At 50.8% G+C, this 17,907-nt stretch overlaps 2 protein-coding genes across 4 annotated transcripts; one reads left to right on the forward strand and one right to left on the reverse strand.

The window, feature by feature from the left end:
* Nucleotides 1-6,660: 6,660 nt before the first annotated feature.
* ERICH4 (glutamate rich 4) lies at nt 6,661-9,439 on the reverse strand. The gene is made up of 2 exons (XM_004441615.3): nt 8,381-9,439; nt 6,661-7,261 (listed from the first exon to the last, which is right to left on the reverse strand). Exons 1-2 carry the CDS (start codon nt 8,711-8,713, stop codon nt 7,028-7,030), a joined length of 567 nt encoding a protein of 188 aa, XP_004441672.2. The 5' UTR covers nt 8,714-9,439; the 3' UTR covers nt 6,661-7,027.
* A 1,628-nt stretch (nt 9,440-11,067) lies between these two features.
* DMAC2 (distal membrane arm assembly component 2) lies at nt 11,068-16,613 on the forward strand. 3 transcript variants are annotated; one of them, XM_004444131.3, is made up of 6 exons: nt 11,068-11,105; nt 12,294-12,490; nt 13,515-13,595; nt 14,602-14,738; nt 14,843-15,005; nt 15,396-16,613. In XM_004444131.3, exons 1-6 carry the CDS (start codon nt 11,088-11,090, stop codon nt 15,544-15,546), a joined length of 747 nt encoding a protein of 248 aa, XP_004444188.2. In that variant the 5' UTR covers nt 11,068-11,087; the 3' UTR covers nt 15,547-16,613. The 3 variants fall into 3 exon arrangements, with proteins under 3 accessions (XP_004444188.2, XP_087277830.1, XP_087277829.1); XM_087421704.1 differs by lacking the exon at nt 14,843-15,005 and having other exon boundaries at nt 15,396-15,539; XM_087421703.1 differs by lacking the exons at nt 13,515-13,595; nt 15,396-16,613 and having other exon boundaries at nt 14,843-15,009.
* Nucleotides 16,614-17,907: the final 1,294 nt, after the last annotated feature.

A 17,907-nucleotide genomic window follows, 5' to 3' on the forward strand; every position in this document is an offset into this window, starting at 1 on the left:
TATCTTTGGGGGTCTGACCACACTGCCTGTCTCCTGCTCACCAGATCTTGGACTTTCTCCCTATACTGGCCTCCTGTGTGGGAACAGCGTGTCTCAATGCCCTCTATGAGATCCTACTTCTTCAAGGGGCTTCAAAGCTGGATCCCATCTCCACTCTGTCCCGTTTCTCCCATAGCTGGTGGGGCTGCAGCAGCCTGTGTTGATGCCACCTGGTGGACACAGGGCACCACAGCAGGTGTGCAGCCAATACAAATATAATGCAAGTCAGGTATGTAAGTTTTAAATCTTCTAATAGCCATATTGACAAAAAGGTGAAAATAATTTCAACAGCATGTTTTATTTAACCCAGTGTATCCAAAACATTATCATGTCAACGTGTAATCAACAACAAAAATAATGAGTTTTTCCATTCTTTTTTTCATGCTCTTGTTTTTGAAATCTGGTGTGTATTTCACACTTACATCACCTCTCAAGCCACACCAGCCACATTTCAAGGGCTCAGTAGCCACAAGTGGCGAGTAGCTACAGTATTGGACAGCACAATCCTAGAGGAAGACTGAGGGGCAGAGAGAGGAGAAATTGAGTGGGAGGGGCTCTGCCATGGGATGGAGCCTGGGAGAGGGGACTAAAGGAGGGGTTGGCCTGCTCATGAGGGTGGGGCCTGGCTTTCCAGACCAGGCCTTTGTCTGGCCACAATACCAGGTTCTGTGCTTGGGAAGGGTGAGGACAGGGGGCAGGGAGGTGCACTCAGAGACCAAGTTAGAGCCCCATCCCTGATGCTGACCTTGGGGAGCCACAGCCCTTGGTGAAGCTCCTTGTACTGATCTGTAAGACGACACCCTGCTGAGGGTTGTGTGTGCTGGGGCAAATGAAACCCGCTACCTGGGCCCTTCATAGCTCATGCTGGTGAGAGTTAGCCACTGTGATTGCTGTCTTTTCCGCTTATCTTATCTTGTTTTCCCAGAATCCTCCGCATTCAAACAGCGCCTCACACACAGCAAGTGCCAAGTAAATATTTGTGGAATGAATGAAAAGTGGAGCCCTGGGACAGAGGGCCCCAGGCCCCCAGACGCACCGTCAACCGGACCATCTGGGTCTCATTTTCTGAGCCCTGTCTGCCTGCTGGGCACTATGCCAACCACTCATGAGTTATCTTTGAATCTTCACTCAGCCCTAAGAGGCAGGTACCATAATCATCCCAATTTTACCACAAAGAAATTGAGGTTCAGAGCAGTGGCCACTTGCCTAAGGTCACAGAGCCCATAAAGACATGGTTATTAGTCCATTGATCTCTGCCCCACAGGGATCCAGGTGCCCATGTCTCTGACCTCTGACCCACTAAAACCCAGTCACCCAATCTTCAGGCCTCTGACCCATCAGAACCCAAGTGCCCAGTGCCCTGACCTGTGACTCATGGAGACCTAGGTACACAGCACCCTGACCTCTGACCTCTAGGACCCAGAGCCTCAAACCCTGGCCATGAGCCTGAATAATCCGAGATGTCTGACTCATTCTGGATGATAGGTTTCTATATTTTCTCAGACCAAGGTGGTGGCAGAGTTGAGGGACCAGGGACTCAGGGTGTCTGGCATGAAGGGCCGGCAGAGGCCCCCCTGTCCCAAACACACAACCTGTGCTGAGGCAGATGGGTCATCTCTCAGACTCTCTGACCCTGCTCCCATGGGTCATTGGAAGACACTTTCCATTAATATGTCCACATATGTGCACACATGAAATGGGCCTTCCCATGCCTCCCACACATGCAGTCAAGCTGCCTCAAACCACACAAACCCGCTCCTTGTCTGTGTCTCCATACTGCAGTCCCCAGGCCCAAGCCCCTTCCCAACACAGCCCTCTCCAGCAGTCTCTACCACCTGTCTCTTGCCTCCTGAGCCTCTTTCCGACCAGCTCTCCTCCCCTCCCCAGAGCCATGCCCCAGTCCAGTCTCAGCCCAGCCCAGCTGAGTCTCTCCACAGAAAAACACTTGATTTTTTGAGATATAATTCACACAACAGAAAATTCATCCTTTTAAAGTGCACAACTCAGTGGTTTATAGCATATTCACATTGTATAACCATCACCACTATCTAGTTCTAGAATATTTTTGTCACCTCAGTAAAACCTCATATCCATTAAGCAATCATTCTCCATTCACTCCTCCACCTAACTCCGGGAATCTATTAATCCAGTTTTCCTATGGATTTGCTTCTTCTGGACATCTCAAATAAATAAAATCATACAATATGTGGCCTTTTGTGTGTGATTCTTTCATTTAGCATCAAGGTTCATCCATAATGGAGCATGGATCAGTACTTCATTCCTTTTTATGGATGAATAATAATCCACTGTCTGGATACATGACATATTGTTTATCCATTCCCCAGTAGTGGACATTTGAGTTCTTTCCATTTTTTGGTGTTCATGCATAATGCTACTATGAACATTTGTGTATGAGCCTTTGTGTGGGCATGTGTTTTCCATTCTCTTGGGTAGACAGTTAGGAGTGGAATTGCTTGGTTATATGGTAACTCTATGTATAACTGTTGGACAAACTACCAGGCTGTTTTCCACAGCAGCTGCACCATTCTACATTGCCAACAGCAACACAACAGAGTTCCAGTTTCTCCACATTTTCACCAACACTTGCCATTTTCCTTTTTTTTTTTTGGTGAGGAGATCAGCCCTGTGCTAACATCTGCCAATCTTCCTCTTTTTTTGCTGAGGAAGCCCAGCCCTGGGCTAACATCCGTGCCCATCTTCCTCCACTTTATATGGTACACCGCCACAGCATGGCCTGCCAAGAAGTGCGTCGGTGAGCGCCCAGGATCCGAACCAGCGGACTCCGGGTCGCCGCAGCGGAGCGCGAGCACTTAACCGCTTGCGCCACCAGGCTGGCCCCATTTTCCTTTTTTTGGATTATAGTGGTCCTATTAATTGTGAGATGCTATCTCATTATGGTTTTAATTCGCATTTCCCTAATGATTAATGGTGTTGAGCCTCTTTTCCTTTGCTTTTTAGCCACTTGTGTATCTTCTTGTAGACATTGCTATTTTAATCCTTTCACCATTTTTTAATTAGACTATTTGTCTCTCTAGGGCTGGATTATAAGAGTTCTTTATATATTCTGGACACTAGACCCTTATTGGATGTATTTTTGCGATTTTTTTTCCCATTCTATGGGTTATGTTTTTACTCTTGATAGTACACTTTGATGCACAAAGTGCTAAATTGTGATGAATTCTAATTTATCCATTTTTTTTCCTTGGTTGTTTCTACAAAACCACCACTTTAGACCCCTCTATCCACACTCCACACAGCAGCCAGAGGGAACTTTCTAAACTTAACTAATGTCCCCTCCTGCTCAAAACAGTGCCATATGTATAACTTAAGACAGTGCTTCTCCAATCAAATATGCAGAGGAAGCACCTGAGAATCTGATTAAATTCAAATTCTGATTCGGTAAGTCTGGGATGGGACCTGGGAATCAGCATGCCCACCAAGCTTCCAGGTGATGCTGTGACAATCTGTGTTTTCTGAAAATGACCACAGCAATTTTTCCTGTCCCACATACTTCCAGAACCTTGCACTCCCCCACAAAGAAATGGAGCCCATTTCCCCTTCCCTTGAACTTGGGCAGGACTTTGTGATTGCCTTAACAAGTGGAATATGGGCGAGTGATCACATGGCTAATGAGGCCTGGTCCTACAAGGTGATAAGGCTGCTGCCTGGCTCTCTCTGTGCGACACTTGCCTTTGAAGCTTACCCACCACGCTGTGTGAAAGCCCAATCCAGCCACGTGGAAAGACAACACAAAGAGGAACAGAGGCCCCCAGCCAGCAGCCAGTGTCAACTGCCACACAGGTGAGTGAATGTGCCTTCAGATGATTCTAGCTGAAGCTCAGTAACTCATCCTGGAGCAGAGATGAGCTATCCCTGCTGCTGCAGAATTGTGAGAAAAATAAATGTTGCCATTTTGTCAAAAGAACTGAGTTTGGGGTTGTCTGTCATGCAGCAGTGGACAGCCGTAGCAACGCTGACACTGCTGGTCCATGGACCACACTTTGAGTAGCCGAGGGTTGGGTCACCAGATCACTTGCATGTGCTGTTGTCTGCTTGTTACACTCTTCCCATTCTTCCTTTTCTTGGCTCATTTTTACTTCTTCCTTCAGTTCTCCTCTAGGAACACTTTCCTGATGTTTCAGGCTGGGCCTGTTGCCTCATCTGAGTCCCTTCAGTCAATTGCGCTCCCTCATCTCAGCCATGACCCCACTGCCTGGCAACCCCATCCTGGCCCTGGTCATCATGGCTGTTCCCATGTGGTGAGGGGTTTCTCCCCCTCTGCTGGCCTGAGAGTTCCAGGAGGGCAGGGCTGATCCTGACTTGGGCATTGCTGGACATTGCTTGCTCAATGTGCTGCTGAGGACGGTACCAGTGGGGCTGGCCACATCCACCCTAACTCCCTGAGTGTCTCCCATAGATGTCTCCTCTGTGTCCCAGGCCATGGCTGAAAGCAACTCCCACCCAGACATCAGGGGCCACCCCCCCATGCTGTCCTTGAATAGTGAGCATTCCCTCCCACAGCACCCCCTCCAAGTCTCCTCTCAGTGCCTCTCTCACAGGAGTGAATCAGACCTTGTGGCCATGGACCCTCACTTCTTCAGCCCTCATGACTCCCACAGCCTGGATGTAGCTGCCCCCAGCCTCCTTCTAGAGTGCAAAGTGAGGTAGAGGAAGCTCTGACCATTTGCACACTCTTGGGGTGTCTTTCACCTTCCCTGGGTGCTGGGGTTGGACTTCCAACATCCTCTCCTGACTCCCAAAGCAGAGGCCTCAGCAGCTGCAGACCTGGATAGGGTTGGCAAAGAAGGACCAGTTTGGGGATGGAGCCTGAACCCCTAAGCCCCCTTACACACACCTCCAGACTTGGGAGACTCCACTGGACAGAAAGCAGCAGGCTACTTTTGCAGCTGTTGTTGTTTTTGTGTGTGGGGAAGCTTAGCCGTGAGCTGACATCAGTTGCTAATCCTCCTCTTTTTGCTGAGGAAGATTGGCCCTGGGCTCACATCTGTGCCCATCTTCCTCTACTTTACATGGGACTCCGGCACAGCCTGGCTTAATAACTGGTACGTAGGTCCACGCCTGGGATCGGAAACTGCGAACCCCGGGCTGCCAAAGCAGAGCACGCGAACTCAACCACTATGCCACCGGGCCAGCCCTAGCAGGCTGTTTTTAAGGAGGAAGTCCCCACAGACAGGGATTCAGCACCTCTTCTGCCAACATCTCACTTCTCTGGAAACATCCTTATTCCCAACTAGACAGTGCTTCAATGAAGCACTGCAAATATGACAGAGTGTGTTTGCCCTCACTGGGAGCAATGGGTTAATGAATGTCCAAGTGTCTCCCCTGAAGAGTTGTCTCTCCTCAGCCTGGACCCTCCATCTGCTGACTCGGGCATCTTTTCTACAAACGTGGACCTGGGCAATAGTCCCATGTGCAGCCCTGCTTCTCCTCTGCAGCCATGCGCAGTGCCAGCCTGTCTCCTGCAGGGGGAGCTCTGACACATTTGCATCACATCCGGGAACATCCATGAACCCTCACTGCTCATCTGCTCACACCCACATGCCATTTTCAATCGTCTGAAAAGGTGCTGTGCGATAGAAATACAGTGGGAGCTACATGTGTAAATTTCTACCAGGCATATTTTAAAATGTAAAAATAAACAGATGAATAAGCACAGGAAAAAACACTCAACATTACTAATCCTTAGGAAAACACAAATCAAAACCATAGTGAGATACCACCTCGTGCTCATTAGGATAAAAAAAAAAAAAAAAAAATTGTTGGCAAAGATGTGGAGAAATTGGAACACTTGTGCATTGCTGGGGGGATATAAAATGGTACAGCCCCTGTGGAAAGCAGCATGGTGGTTCCTCAAAAAATTGAACAAAGAATTACCATACAACCTGGCAATCCCACATCTGGATATATACCCAAATGAACTGAAGGCTGGAACTTGAACAGATGTTTGTACACCCTAGTTCATAGCAATGATATTTACAGTAGTGCAAAGGTGGAAACCCAAGTGCCCATTGACAGATAAATGCATAAACAAACTGTGGTGTGTACATACAATGGGATGTTATTCAGCCTCAAAAAGGAATGAAATTCTCACACATGCTGCAACATGATGAACCTTGAAGATATTATGCTAAGTGCAATAAGCCAGACTCAAAAAGACAAATGCTGTACGGTCCCACTCATAGGAGAGTCCCAGAGTATCAGATTCATAGAGACACAAAGTGGAATGGTGGTTGCTGGGTGCTGGAGGAAGGGGACTGGGGAGTTGTTGTTTCACGGGGACAGTTTCAGTTTGGCAAGATGACAAGAGTTCTGGAGATGGATGGAGGACATGGTTGCACAACAATGTGTATGTGTTTAACACTACTGAACTGTACACTTAAAGATGCTAAAAATGACAAATTTTATGTTATATATATTTTACCACAATAAAAAAAATTAAAAGAAACAGGTGAAATCAGTTTTAGTCATATTTTTATTTATCCCAATATACTCGAAATACTATCATTTCAATATGTAATTAATTTTTAACATTATTGAAATGTTATATTCTTTTTATCATACTAAGCCTTTGAAATTTGGCATATGTGTCACACTTACAGAGCACCTCAATAAGGGCTAGCCACATTTCAGGGGCTCGATAGCCATCTGCCCGCATCTCCATCATATGCGCAAAGACCCACATCTCCTCTGCAACCCACCTGCGGCTCCTCTGCAAATATCCCTAGAGTTTCTCTGCCAACTTCCCACATCACCTGCAAACACACCCACAGCCCACAGGCCACCCCTCAATTTCATCTCAGACATCTTCAGGGAAAGCACTTGCTCAAGGAACAGGAGTTGACTCCAAATCACCATTTACACTTGATTTGACCTGAAAATCGCCCCCTCTTCCTTGCATAAACTTGCATCTCATTCCTGTGTCAGTCCGAAGCACACTGGCAGGGCCTCAGATGGTCATCTCAAAGTCAGGGAGGCGGTGAGACTGGGTGGGGCAGGAGACCACCAGGTGTCCTTCCTCCTGCTTCCCCTCGGGCTCTTCATCCTCCTCCTCCTCCTTGATGCTCTCCTCCTCCTCCTCCTCTTCCAGGAAGGTGACCAGTTCCTCCCGCAGCACCCTCATCTCCAGCCCTAGGCTGCACAGCTGGCCCAGCAGCTGGACATCCACTCGGCGGAGGTTCCCCTGCCAGTGGGAAGGGCAAGTCATGGGCATCCCACCACAGAGGGAAAGGGGTTAGGCTGCCCCCTTTCCCTTCCAGAACTTGGGTGGGAGCAGGTCCCGGCTCAAGTCCTGACAAAGATTCTTTGCTTGACCAAACATTAGTCAGGCTCCTGAACCTTCTCCTAGGCCCATCTGCACACCTCCTTGCCAAATCCACTTTTAGCAAGAATCCTCTATCCTCCCCATCTGATCACCCCCCATATCTGATCAGGTTCCTCACCCTCCATCATCCACGGTCTGATCACCTGGCCTACCTCCACCAAGAATCCTGTTAGGTCATTTTACCAGAATTCCCCGTAATCCTGATGTGTCCTCTTAGTCATTTTCCATCCACTGACCCCACCCTGCTCCTTGGCTATAAATCCCCACTTGCCCAAGCTGTATTCAGAGCTGAGCCCATTCTCTCTCCTCTACCCCAAAATCTCATCACTGTGATCCCTACAGCTAAGGCCTTACCATCTTTAAAGGTGTCATAAATATTTTTTCTTTAACAATCCAGGCCCACAGCACCTGGACAGGGTCCCCACTGTGTCCCTTGACCCTAACTGCCATCCTGCTTCTCCCAGTGTCTCTTGATCTCTGCCTCTGTCTCTGTTTGTCTCTGCATTTCATTGTCCCTCACTGTCTCTACCTCTCTCTCTGTGTCTCTGAGTCTTAGTCTCTTCATCTCTCTTATGTCTCCCTCTCTTGTTATCTATCTGTCTCTCTGTCTCACCTGTCTGTCTCTGTCTCTCTGTCTCTGTTTCTCTGCCCCTGCCTTTGTCTCCATCTCTCTCTGTCTCTCAGATTTAATCTGAATCTCTCTGTGTCTGCTGCTGCTCTCAATCTCTGCTTTCCATCTCTTTCTGGGTCTGTCTCTGTCCCTCTCTACTCCTGCCTCCCACTCTTTGGGTCTTTCTGTGTCGCTGCCTGTCTCCATCTCTTTCTCGCTATCTGTCTCTGCCCCTATTTCTCCCTTCCTGTCTCTCAATGTTGGTCTTCAATGTCTGGCCCCTTCTATTTCCATTCATTCCCATTCATTCATCCATTCTCTCTCTCTCCCCACCCCTCATCTCTTTCCCCTCCAAACCTCTCACTCACCAGCTCCTCCCAGATCCACAGCAGACTCTCCCTGGCACCTTTGGTGTCTACCGCTGGGGACATGAGGGTCTGCCCAGCCCTCCCCACTGGGGGGATGCCCCTCAGGGCCTGGGGAGGTGGGCCCAGTCCCGGGGGCACCAGTCCAGCCTGCCAGAGCTGCCTCCACAGCTCCATATCTCTGAGCAGTGGCAGCCAGGAGCAGGAAGTAGCAAGGTCCAGAGTGACCCAGTCCCCTGGGGAGCTGGGGGTTGGGGGGAGGAAAGGGTAGGGCAGGAGGGAGGCTGGGATGGCATATCCCAAAGTCCATTCTGCAGTGAGAATCAGCAGCCTCATGTGTTTCTCTTTTCCTGTTGAAGTCCAACCTCAACTCTGCTCACAAGGGTCCGACCACAGCCCAGCTGGTGGAGGTCAAATTCCACCCGTCCCCGCCTCTTCTCAGGCCTGACCCCTCCTGGGTGCTGATGTCTGTGGATGCCTGGTCTCATCTCAGTCTGCCCTGTCCTCGGTCCCTCCCACTGCTCTTCCTCAGCCTCCTCTGCTGCCTTCTTGTCCATTTGGCCTCTAGTTTACCCACAGCTTGGTCCTTGCCTGTCTTCTCCTCTTGGGCCATCCCAGGGCCCCCCAGCCAGTGTGCCTGAGGAACCAAGGGTGGCTTCCACAGAGATGATCCCTCAGCTGGGATGCCTCAGTCTCTAGGCTGCTGACCTACCGGGGAACAGCCAATTCTGCTGACCACAGACTTGTCCACAGATATTGTCACTATCAGCGTGGGCCCTGCCATGGAAAAGGCTGGAACACACTGCGGGCTTCACTCTGCTAGAATCAGTCTTTCAGGCTCAGGGTGTTCAAATTCCATCTATGTGGCAATGGCTCCCAAGTCTCTGACTCCAGTCCTGACCTCACTCCTGAGCTCCAGATCCTACTCTGCATCTCCACGTGGATATGTCAGGCATCTCAAGGTGAATATACTTAAGACAGAAATCTCAGTTGGGACCTGCACCACTGTATTAGTTTCCTGTTGCTGCTGTAACAAATTATCACAAACTTAGTGGCTTAAAACAACACAAAGTTATTATCTTACAGTTCTAAAGGTCACAAGTCTAAAGTGGGCCCACAGGGCTGGGTTCCTTCTAGAGGCTCTAGGGGAGAACCCATCTCCTAGCCTTTCCCAGCTTCTAGAAGCCACCTGTATTCCTGGGTTCATAGCCCCTTCCTTGCATCACTCTAACCTCTTGCACCTCTCATCACGTCTCCTACCGACTGACCCTCCTGCCTCCATCTGATAGGACCCTTGTGATTGCATTGGGCCCATCCCAATTATCCAGGAGAATCTCCCCATCACAAGATTCCTCACTTAATCACATCTTCCTTTTACCATATAAAGTAACATATTCACAGGGATCAGGACGTGGATATTCTGGGAGGGGCTACTATTCAGCCTACCACACCAGCCCTTCCAAACCTGCTACATTCCCAGTTTCCCCAGCTCCATAACTGGCATCACTATCCTTGTTCGTTTCTCAAGCTATTGGCTCAATCTTCAAAATAGACTCATAATCTGAGCACTTCTCACCATTTCCATTGCCCCATCCCTGCTCGTGTCCCCATTCATCTCTTGCCTGGACTATTTCAGTAGCCTTTTTGCTACTCCCAGCTTCCTCCCTTGCCTTCCAAGCTCTGTTCTCCACCTGACAGAGATGATCTTCAGAAAATGTAAATCAGATCATGAAACGCCCCTGCGAATGCAACAAAGCACAGTCAGCTTCCTGCCCACCTCTCTGACCCAGTCTCCTCCCTCTCTCCTCAAGCTGGTTCCCACCTCTGGGCCTTTGCACTGGCTATTACATCTGCCTGGGACACTTTTCCTCCAGATCTTTGAATGACTGTTTCCTTCCTAGCTTCACCTTCACTTAAATGTCACCTGTTCTGAGAGCCTTTGCTGATGGCCCTACCCCCCAGTCACTCCCTATTATATTGCCTCTTTTTATTTGCCTCTTAATGAATACTATTTGAAATTATCTTGCTTATTCATTTGTTTCTTATCCATCCTCTCCCTGCCTGGAATGTTCACTCCCTGAGAGAGGGACTTGGTCTGTCCTATTCACCATAGTAACCTCAGCACCCAGAGCAGTTCCTGCCACGTGGTAGGAGCTCAATAAATACTTGTGGAATGAATGAATGAATAATTATATCCTCAAGGCTTCACACTGAATCTTCACGCTGAGATCTAGCCTTGAACTCCAAACTGAAACCACGAACACATCACAATACTAATCTTGAGATCTCATCCCCCGTCTCCTACCCTGAAATCTAACCTCACCACCCCCTTGACCTTTCCCTTCCCTGACCCTGGCTTAAAGAAAGACGCGGTCAGTTTCTCACTCTCCTTCCGTGTTTTAAGGAGCTAGCCAGTGAGAGCTGAAGGAACAGGGAAGCTCAGGGGCCCTGTGAGCACAGTCGGAGGGAAAGAAGGTCCTGTAACAGGAAGTATAGCCCACCCTCTCCTAGGGAAAGGCTACAGAGTCCCATCTTAAGGCTCATGGAGAGGGCGCTCCCAGCAATCCCTAAACCCAAGAAGAGTAAAAAGTGCGTGCGCCTTTAAGAGGAGGGTTGGAAAACAGAGGGGGCGTGGACATAAAAGAAGCCTCAGCCTGGGCCAGGTGGGTGTAATAAGACCGGCCCCTTCCGGTTACGTAAGCCTAGCAAGATGGCGGCGCCCAGGGCGGTAGGTGACCGGAGCTCCTGGACTCCCAAAATTGAAGTCCGCTCTGCTGCCTCTGCCTCCAGGGCCTCTGTCGGCGCCCAGGGATCAGGAAGCGAGAGGGAGCAGGAGGCCTCTCCCGCTGGGCCTCGCGCTGGGACGTAGACGTGTGGCCCTTGGGGGCCGGGAAGCAGCCGTGGCGGTGGCAGAGAAGCTTTAGAGAGGCGGGGACTTGGAAGGGAACAACCAATGGGGAAGCAGGGAGTGCGTTCGGAAGGTGACGCATCAGCCAATCGGCGCGAGGGATCCTACTGCGGGCGCAGGGAGTCATGGGCGGGCGAGAGTGGGTCCTTCCTATCAGGCAAGAGGGTTTAGAGCGGATTGGCGGAGAAAGTGTGCTTTGAGGTCCAAGAGTAGGAGACCAAAGGATACAGGTGAGGGAAACTCATAGGAGAGTTAGGAATTTTGATGGAAAACCAAAGGGATAATGGGGGGGTTGGGGGGACAGGAACCAAGAGGTGAATTGGCGAGTTCCAAGGGAAGGACCTGGGGGAAGTTAAGGGGAGCATTCGCGATATTCGTGGAGAGAATTCGGGAAGAATTAGGTAAAATCAAGAAATGGATTTAGGGAAAATTAAAGTAAGAAGCGGGGAGCTAGAGGAATTTTGAGGGAAAATAAGGATTTGGGCAAAATTATTCGGAGAATTTGGTTAAAGCCAAAAGAGAAATTTGGGCAGGCTAAGAGAAGACTTTGGAGGGGAAATTGGAGGAGGAGTTTGGGGGCTTTAAGAGGTTAGTTAAGGGTGGTTTGGAGAGAAATTAAGGTTATATTTTGGGAAAAGAAACGGGTTATTCAGGCAGACTCCAGGGAGAATTGGATAAAATCAGGGGAATAATTTGTAGGAAATTAAGAGGTCAAATAATAGAGGTTTTGAGAGAGAAAAATAAGGGTTGGGGGAGAATTTGAGAAAACCAAGAATGTTTGGCCAAATCAAAGAGAGAATTTAGGGTTCATTAAGGGGGAGAACTTGGGTAAACATGGGGAAATTTGGGGATCCCAAAGGCAGCATCTGGAAGTTCTGAAAGGAGAATTTAGTGAGCTGGGAAGCATTGGGGTAGTGGGGGATTCGTGGAGCAAGATCGGGAGGATCTGGGTCTGTCTCTCACAGGAGGCTCCAGGCTCAGCCCCTCATCTCCTCTCCTCCTCCCCAGTTCCTGCACCTGGCGTCCTCAATATGGAAATGGGGTCCCAGGGACATCCGTGGCCTGAGCAGGACAGTGGCCCCAGAGGGCAGTTGGAGGAAGGGGAGGGCGCTGCTCCAGTTCCTGGCTGACCACTTCTATGATGTCAAGGCTCTGAGGGAGTATCTGTTCCGAAAGCAGGTGTTGAAGGTGCACCAGAAAAATCGGTGAGAACTCCTGACGTGCAGGATTCTGCCACTCAGGCCGCACTAGGCAGAACCCAGATTCTGCCCTTGCCACTCCCAGGCAGCCCTGTGGTTTCCAGTACCAGCCTTGCCGGCTTGCATCTTCATCTCCAGCCCACACCCTTCCCAAGGACTGCAGCTCACACAGGCAACCTGCTGCCCACCATCTCCTCTTGGAGGTCTAGACTGGCACCTCAAAAACTCTGCTCACCCCCAAGCGTTCCCCATCCCAGTAAACAGCACCACTGCCCACCCTGTCGTTCAGGCCAAATTCTAAAGAGTCATCCCTAATTCCTCTCTTTGCTTCTCTGCCCTCCACATCCAGTCCATTACCAAAATAGACAACATTACCATTTTGCTTAAAACCCCACATTGGTTTCCAATTGCAACTAGAATAGAAGCCAAACTCTAAGGCCTAAAAACCTAGTCCCTCCTGAGCTTCGGGACCCCTGCCAGGGACTCCCCTCACCCCCGCCAACATGGCATCCTTATTGCTCCTTGTTCCATCATCCTCATCTGAGCCTCTGAGCCTTTGCACTAGCTGCTCCCTTGGCCTGGCAGGCTTTGCCCTTCTGCATTCCTTCTCACCACTCGGATCTCTGCTCAAGGGTCACTTCCTCCAAGAAGCATTTCTTAACCCCCAAACTAAATTAGCCTCCTCCATCCCCACCCCTGACCCGAACCACTCCTGATCAGTCCCTGTGTTTTATTTTCATCGTGGAATTGATACTGTCTGCAATTGGCTTTTACTCCCTGGTTTATTTTCTGTGTCCTCTGTAAAATAGCTTCACGAGGGCAGGGACGGTTGTCTGTCTTTGTCACCACTCTCCCGGTGCCCAGCACTTAATAGGCACTCAGTAAATATTTGCAGCCTGACTCTGTCTGTCTGTCGCCCCTGTCTGTCAGCCAGTCCTGGTGCTGTGGACTCTGACCCTCTCAGCACCAGGGCATAGTGATGGGTGCAGTGCTCCCCAGGCCTTACCCTCGGCTCCTGTTCTCTCGGCAGATCCTTCACCCACATCAAGGAGCAATACGGCCCGTACATCGCAGGTGCCTATTTCGTCCTGAAGCAGGGAGGCGCAGTCAAGTACGACAGCAAAGGTGTCAGAGGGGGCCTGGGGGAGGCACTAGAGTATCTCTCTAAGCCCTGGGCTCTGCAGTCAGACAGGCTTCCCTGTGAGTCCCCTGCTCTTTGCCCCCTGCTGGCTGTGTGACATGGGTCTTGTTCCTGAGCTTCAGTCTTGTCATCTGTAAAAAGGGATGGTAGTTGTATCTAACCTACAGGGTTTGCTGTAAAGTCTCAGAGACATTTGCAAACTAAACACTTGGAACACGGCCTGGCATAGCATGTGTGCTCAATAAATGTGAGTGTTTCTCTTCTTTCCTCCTTTCTCCTTCTTCCCTTTGGGGTGTTTTCCTGTTTATTTTTCTTCTTTTTTTGAAAAATACAATTCATGTAGATTTCATCTACTCCTCATCTTGCTTCTGATTAAAATTTTCACTGGGTTTGAGCACTTCCTCCAGCACCTTCCTTAGAAATGGTAGACTTGTCTGAAAATGTCTCAGCTTTTGCCCATCTGTGAGGATTCTTGTATTATAGCTCTTTTCTCTTATGTTTTTTTTTTTTTTAAAGATTTTATTTATTTTATTTTTTCCCCCCAAAGCCCCAGTAGATAGCTGTATGTCATAGCTGCACATCCTTCTAGTTGCTGTATGTGGGACTCGGCCTCAGGATGGACGGAGAAGTGGTGCCTCGATGCGCACCCGGGATCCGAACCCGGGCCACCAGCATCGCAGCGCGCACACTTAACCACCAAGCCACAGGGCCGGCCCCGTTCTCTTATGTTATCAGTAATCTTTCTGGCCTTCAGCTTCCAGGTCTGTAAAACTGACCAAACATTCCATCTTGGATGGGATGTCAGGGGTTCCCATGAGACCAGACATGTAAAGCCCTGAGTACAGGGCCTGATGTGTAGTAAGTGCATCAGATGCAGTACAATCATCTTATTGTACGGGGCCAGGGAGCATTCTCGAGAGCCTGGAGGCCTGGGGAGGGGTGGGATACCCTGCTGACACTCCGTCTCCCCTTCCAGGTTTCAGGGCCAGGAGTGGATGCAGTCAAATGGGCGTGGCCGCTTCTCTCTTGACTTCTTCAAGTTCCAGGCAGTGCCTGTAGAGGCTGTCGATGCCAGTGGCTGTGCCATCAACTACCAAGGCCTGGACAACCTCTGTGAGTGGGGTGGGGCGGCATGGAGATGGGCTAGGCTCTGCGTTTTCCCTTTTGTGGTGGGCTCCAGAAGGGCCCTCGGTGCCATCCGCCCTCTCCCCCTACAGTGGCCCTGAAGGAACTCCAGTCCCTGTCTCTGCAGCGCTGTCCCCACGTGGATGACTGGTGTCTCAGCCGCCTCCACCAGCTGGCTGGCTCACTGCAGGAGCTCTCACTGGCCGGTTGCCCTCAAGTCTCTGAGCGGGGCCTCGCCTGCCTCCACCACCTCCAGTGAGACCTCAGCACAGGCTGGGCCCCAAGCCGGGGGCGGGGGCACTGCTGGGTGGTTCCCTGTATCCCCTGCCTCCATGACAGACCTCGAGTGTAGGTCCTAGGTCAGCACGGATGAGCAGTCGCAGGGAATCTCTGGGAGAGTGGAAGGACTCCTAGTTTTTCTTCCTTTTTGTTTTAATGAAAACTCCATGATATTTACACTGCTGCAGAACAGTAGGAGCCAGAGGTGTCTGTTTGTAACTGACACAGTGGATTTCATGTACTTGGACAGTTGAAGATTTATTTTAGGAAGCTAGGGGTTGAAGTGGGGACTGGTGCACCCCCTCCTCACACTCACACACAGATGCCATCCTCACGCGGGCCTCCCCTCTTCTTGCCTCCTCTCAGGAAGCTCCGCAGGCTGGACATCTCAGACCTCCCTGCCGTGTCCAACCCGGGCCTCACTCGGATCTTAGTGGAGGAGATGCTGCCCAACTGCGAGGTTCTGGGGGCTGACTGGGCCCAGGGCCTGAAACTGGGGCCCGAGGAGCAATCTTAGGACTCAGCCAGCCCCATCCCTGCCCCCCTCCATCAAGCTGGATCTCAGCTGGCCTCTGCCAGTGTCTGACAGTTCTCCATACTTCTGGCTTTCAACTGGGTTCACTCCACGTGGGGGTCGGGGTGGGATGAGGGGTGTGGCACTGGCAGGTCAGGGGGAAGGAGAGCATGAGGTTGGGGGCCCCACCTCGGGGGCTCTGGCTAGCTGTGCCCTGGGTGGAAGGTCACCGCTCCTGTCACCCTGTCAGGCAGCCCTTCCTACACTCTCCTCTCCTTCCCACTTCCAGTCACCTCCTCCTCTCGCCTCTTCAGGCCTAGGGAGGTCAGGGCTTGGCTGTAAGTAGCCCGGGGAGCTGCACTCGCTCTGGTGGTTTCCCCACGCCTTGCCCGCTGCTATGTCCAGAAACTCTTCTTTTGACTTTTGTCAACAGACTCCTCTCAAATTATCCTCATTTGAGTGTGCAGCTGTTTCCTCCTGGGACCCTGACTGATACGGGGGTGCTCCTGGCATTTTACAGTACGGTTCTTCCCTGTGTGGGTCGACTCAGCTCCCGTGGGGTGCAGCATCCTGGCCCACACTCACTCAATGCCGGTAGCACCCCAAGTCCCGTGGTGTTCCCACTTATCGATTTATGGACTCTATCAGCTCCAAATTCAACTTTCTTGTTTGCTCTGTGAAAACTGACCTGGGCCTTGGAAATATTTTTGCTTCGCTAACTGGCATGAGAAGGTTGTCAGTAGAGGGCGCTCGAGAGACAGTACAGGAGGAAAGGCTTTTGCTTCCTGGTTCTGATTAGGCGCGCTCGCTCAGGCTCCTGCAGTGTCTGTGTGGCTTCCCCAGCACCTGGCTCCTGAAGTGCCAGGTGGTCAGCAGCTTCCCCTGGCACTGCCCCCCAGGCAGTTTCATGGAGGAGTGCCTCCAGTGAGGTACCTCCCTGTGAATGACTCCACCACACCCCAGAAGGTGGATTTCCAGTAAATTCCAAGGCACCTTACCAGTGAATCCCTTGTTATTTCAGTTTGCTGTTAAAGTTAATAATTCTTCATATTAAACTTTCCCTGCTCAAATTACTGTGTGCTCAAATTACTGTGTGCTTTACCTCTCCTGATTGGATCCAGACTGACACAGCATTGGCATCTGGAGTGTTCCAGGAGAGACTCACAAAGGTGGGATTTGGGGCTTGGTTTGGTCCTGCCTTTGGCTTGAGCACAGTGCTGAGCTCCTTGGTGATGGGAAGGGATATCAGAAACCCAGGGCATGCAGTGGCATCACAATCAAGCTATCACCTGGGATCATCTGGTTGGACCCAGAGGAAACACATCTCAAACTCCCAAGTCACTGTGAGCCTCCCTTACCTATGTCTGAGGAGACCACCAGCCTTCCTGTGCTTGAAAACCCTGTGATGGCCTCACCTGAGGCAGATGCCTTGCAAGGGGGTGTCTGTTCTTCTTGAGACTCATCACAGGCACCCCCTGCTGTCACTAGACCCATAAATACCTCGGGTCAAATTTCAGCATGCTCCAGGGAACAGGTACTCACCAGCACCCAGGAGGGAACAGCTTAAACCCTGAAAGAATTGCAAGGCTTGCAATATGTATGGCAGAGACCTGGGGACCCCATGCAGGAGTGGGTTCTGAGGGTCTTAGACCAATGAGGGCAGATAGAACACTGGATGGGGCCAAGTTCACTGGTACGCGGGCACTTACTAGAGGCTCTGGCTATAATGAGTTAGCCAGTGGAGCAGGGGTGGTTCTGACTGCTTTTCTGGTTGGCTGACTGGAACTTGAACTCAACAGTGGCCTAGGGTTATCGAGGCGAAAAGCCAGAACCCTGGTGCAAACTGGAGAGGGGGATCCAAAGGCTTAGGGAGGCAGGAATGTTGGGTTGGGCTGATCATGTTCCACCCGCACATCCACCTCCACCTCTGTTCCACAAGAAGGCACCTCTTGAATCTTTCTAGATATTCACCTTTCCCTGTTCCAATTGCTGTGTGGTTTCTCTCTCCTGATTGGCCCCAGAACAATGCACATAGCAACCAAAACTGTACCCTCTGGGAATTCCAACCTCCCCCAGGAGGGGCAGTGTCATCGCTGGTCAAGAACCTCTGCACCCCTAGAGAAGTGAGATGAGCCAGGACAGCTCAGGGGGCCTTGACGCCCTCTCCCAGCCCCAGGGGGAATGGGGAAGGGCGGGGGGTGGGGGGGGAGGATGGAAACCCCTCCAGGGGTACTCAGGCGCCTGCCCCCAGCCCCTCTAGCTTTTATTCCATTGGCATGCACCACTTCCTCTGAACTCTTCCTCCAGCTGCTCCCATGGGCTCCATTATTCAAACTTGGGGAGGGGGCGGGGCGGAATCAGCAC

This window comes from Ceratotherium simum, chromosome 33, assembly GCF_057802395.1.
Source record: "Ceratotherium simum simum isolate JZ-2026a chromosome 33, ASM5780239v1, whole genome shotgun sequence".
Lineage (NCBI taxonomy): Eukaryota > Metazoa > Chordata > Mammalia > Perissodactyla > Rhinocerotidae > Ceratotherium > Ceratotherium simum.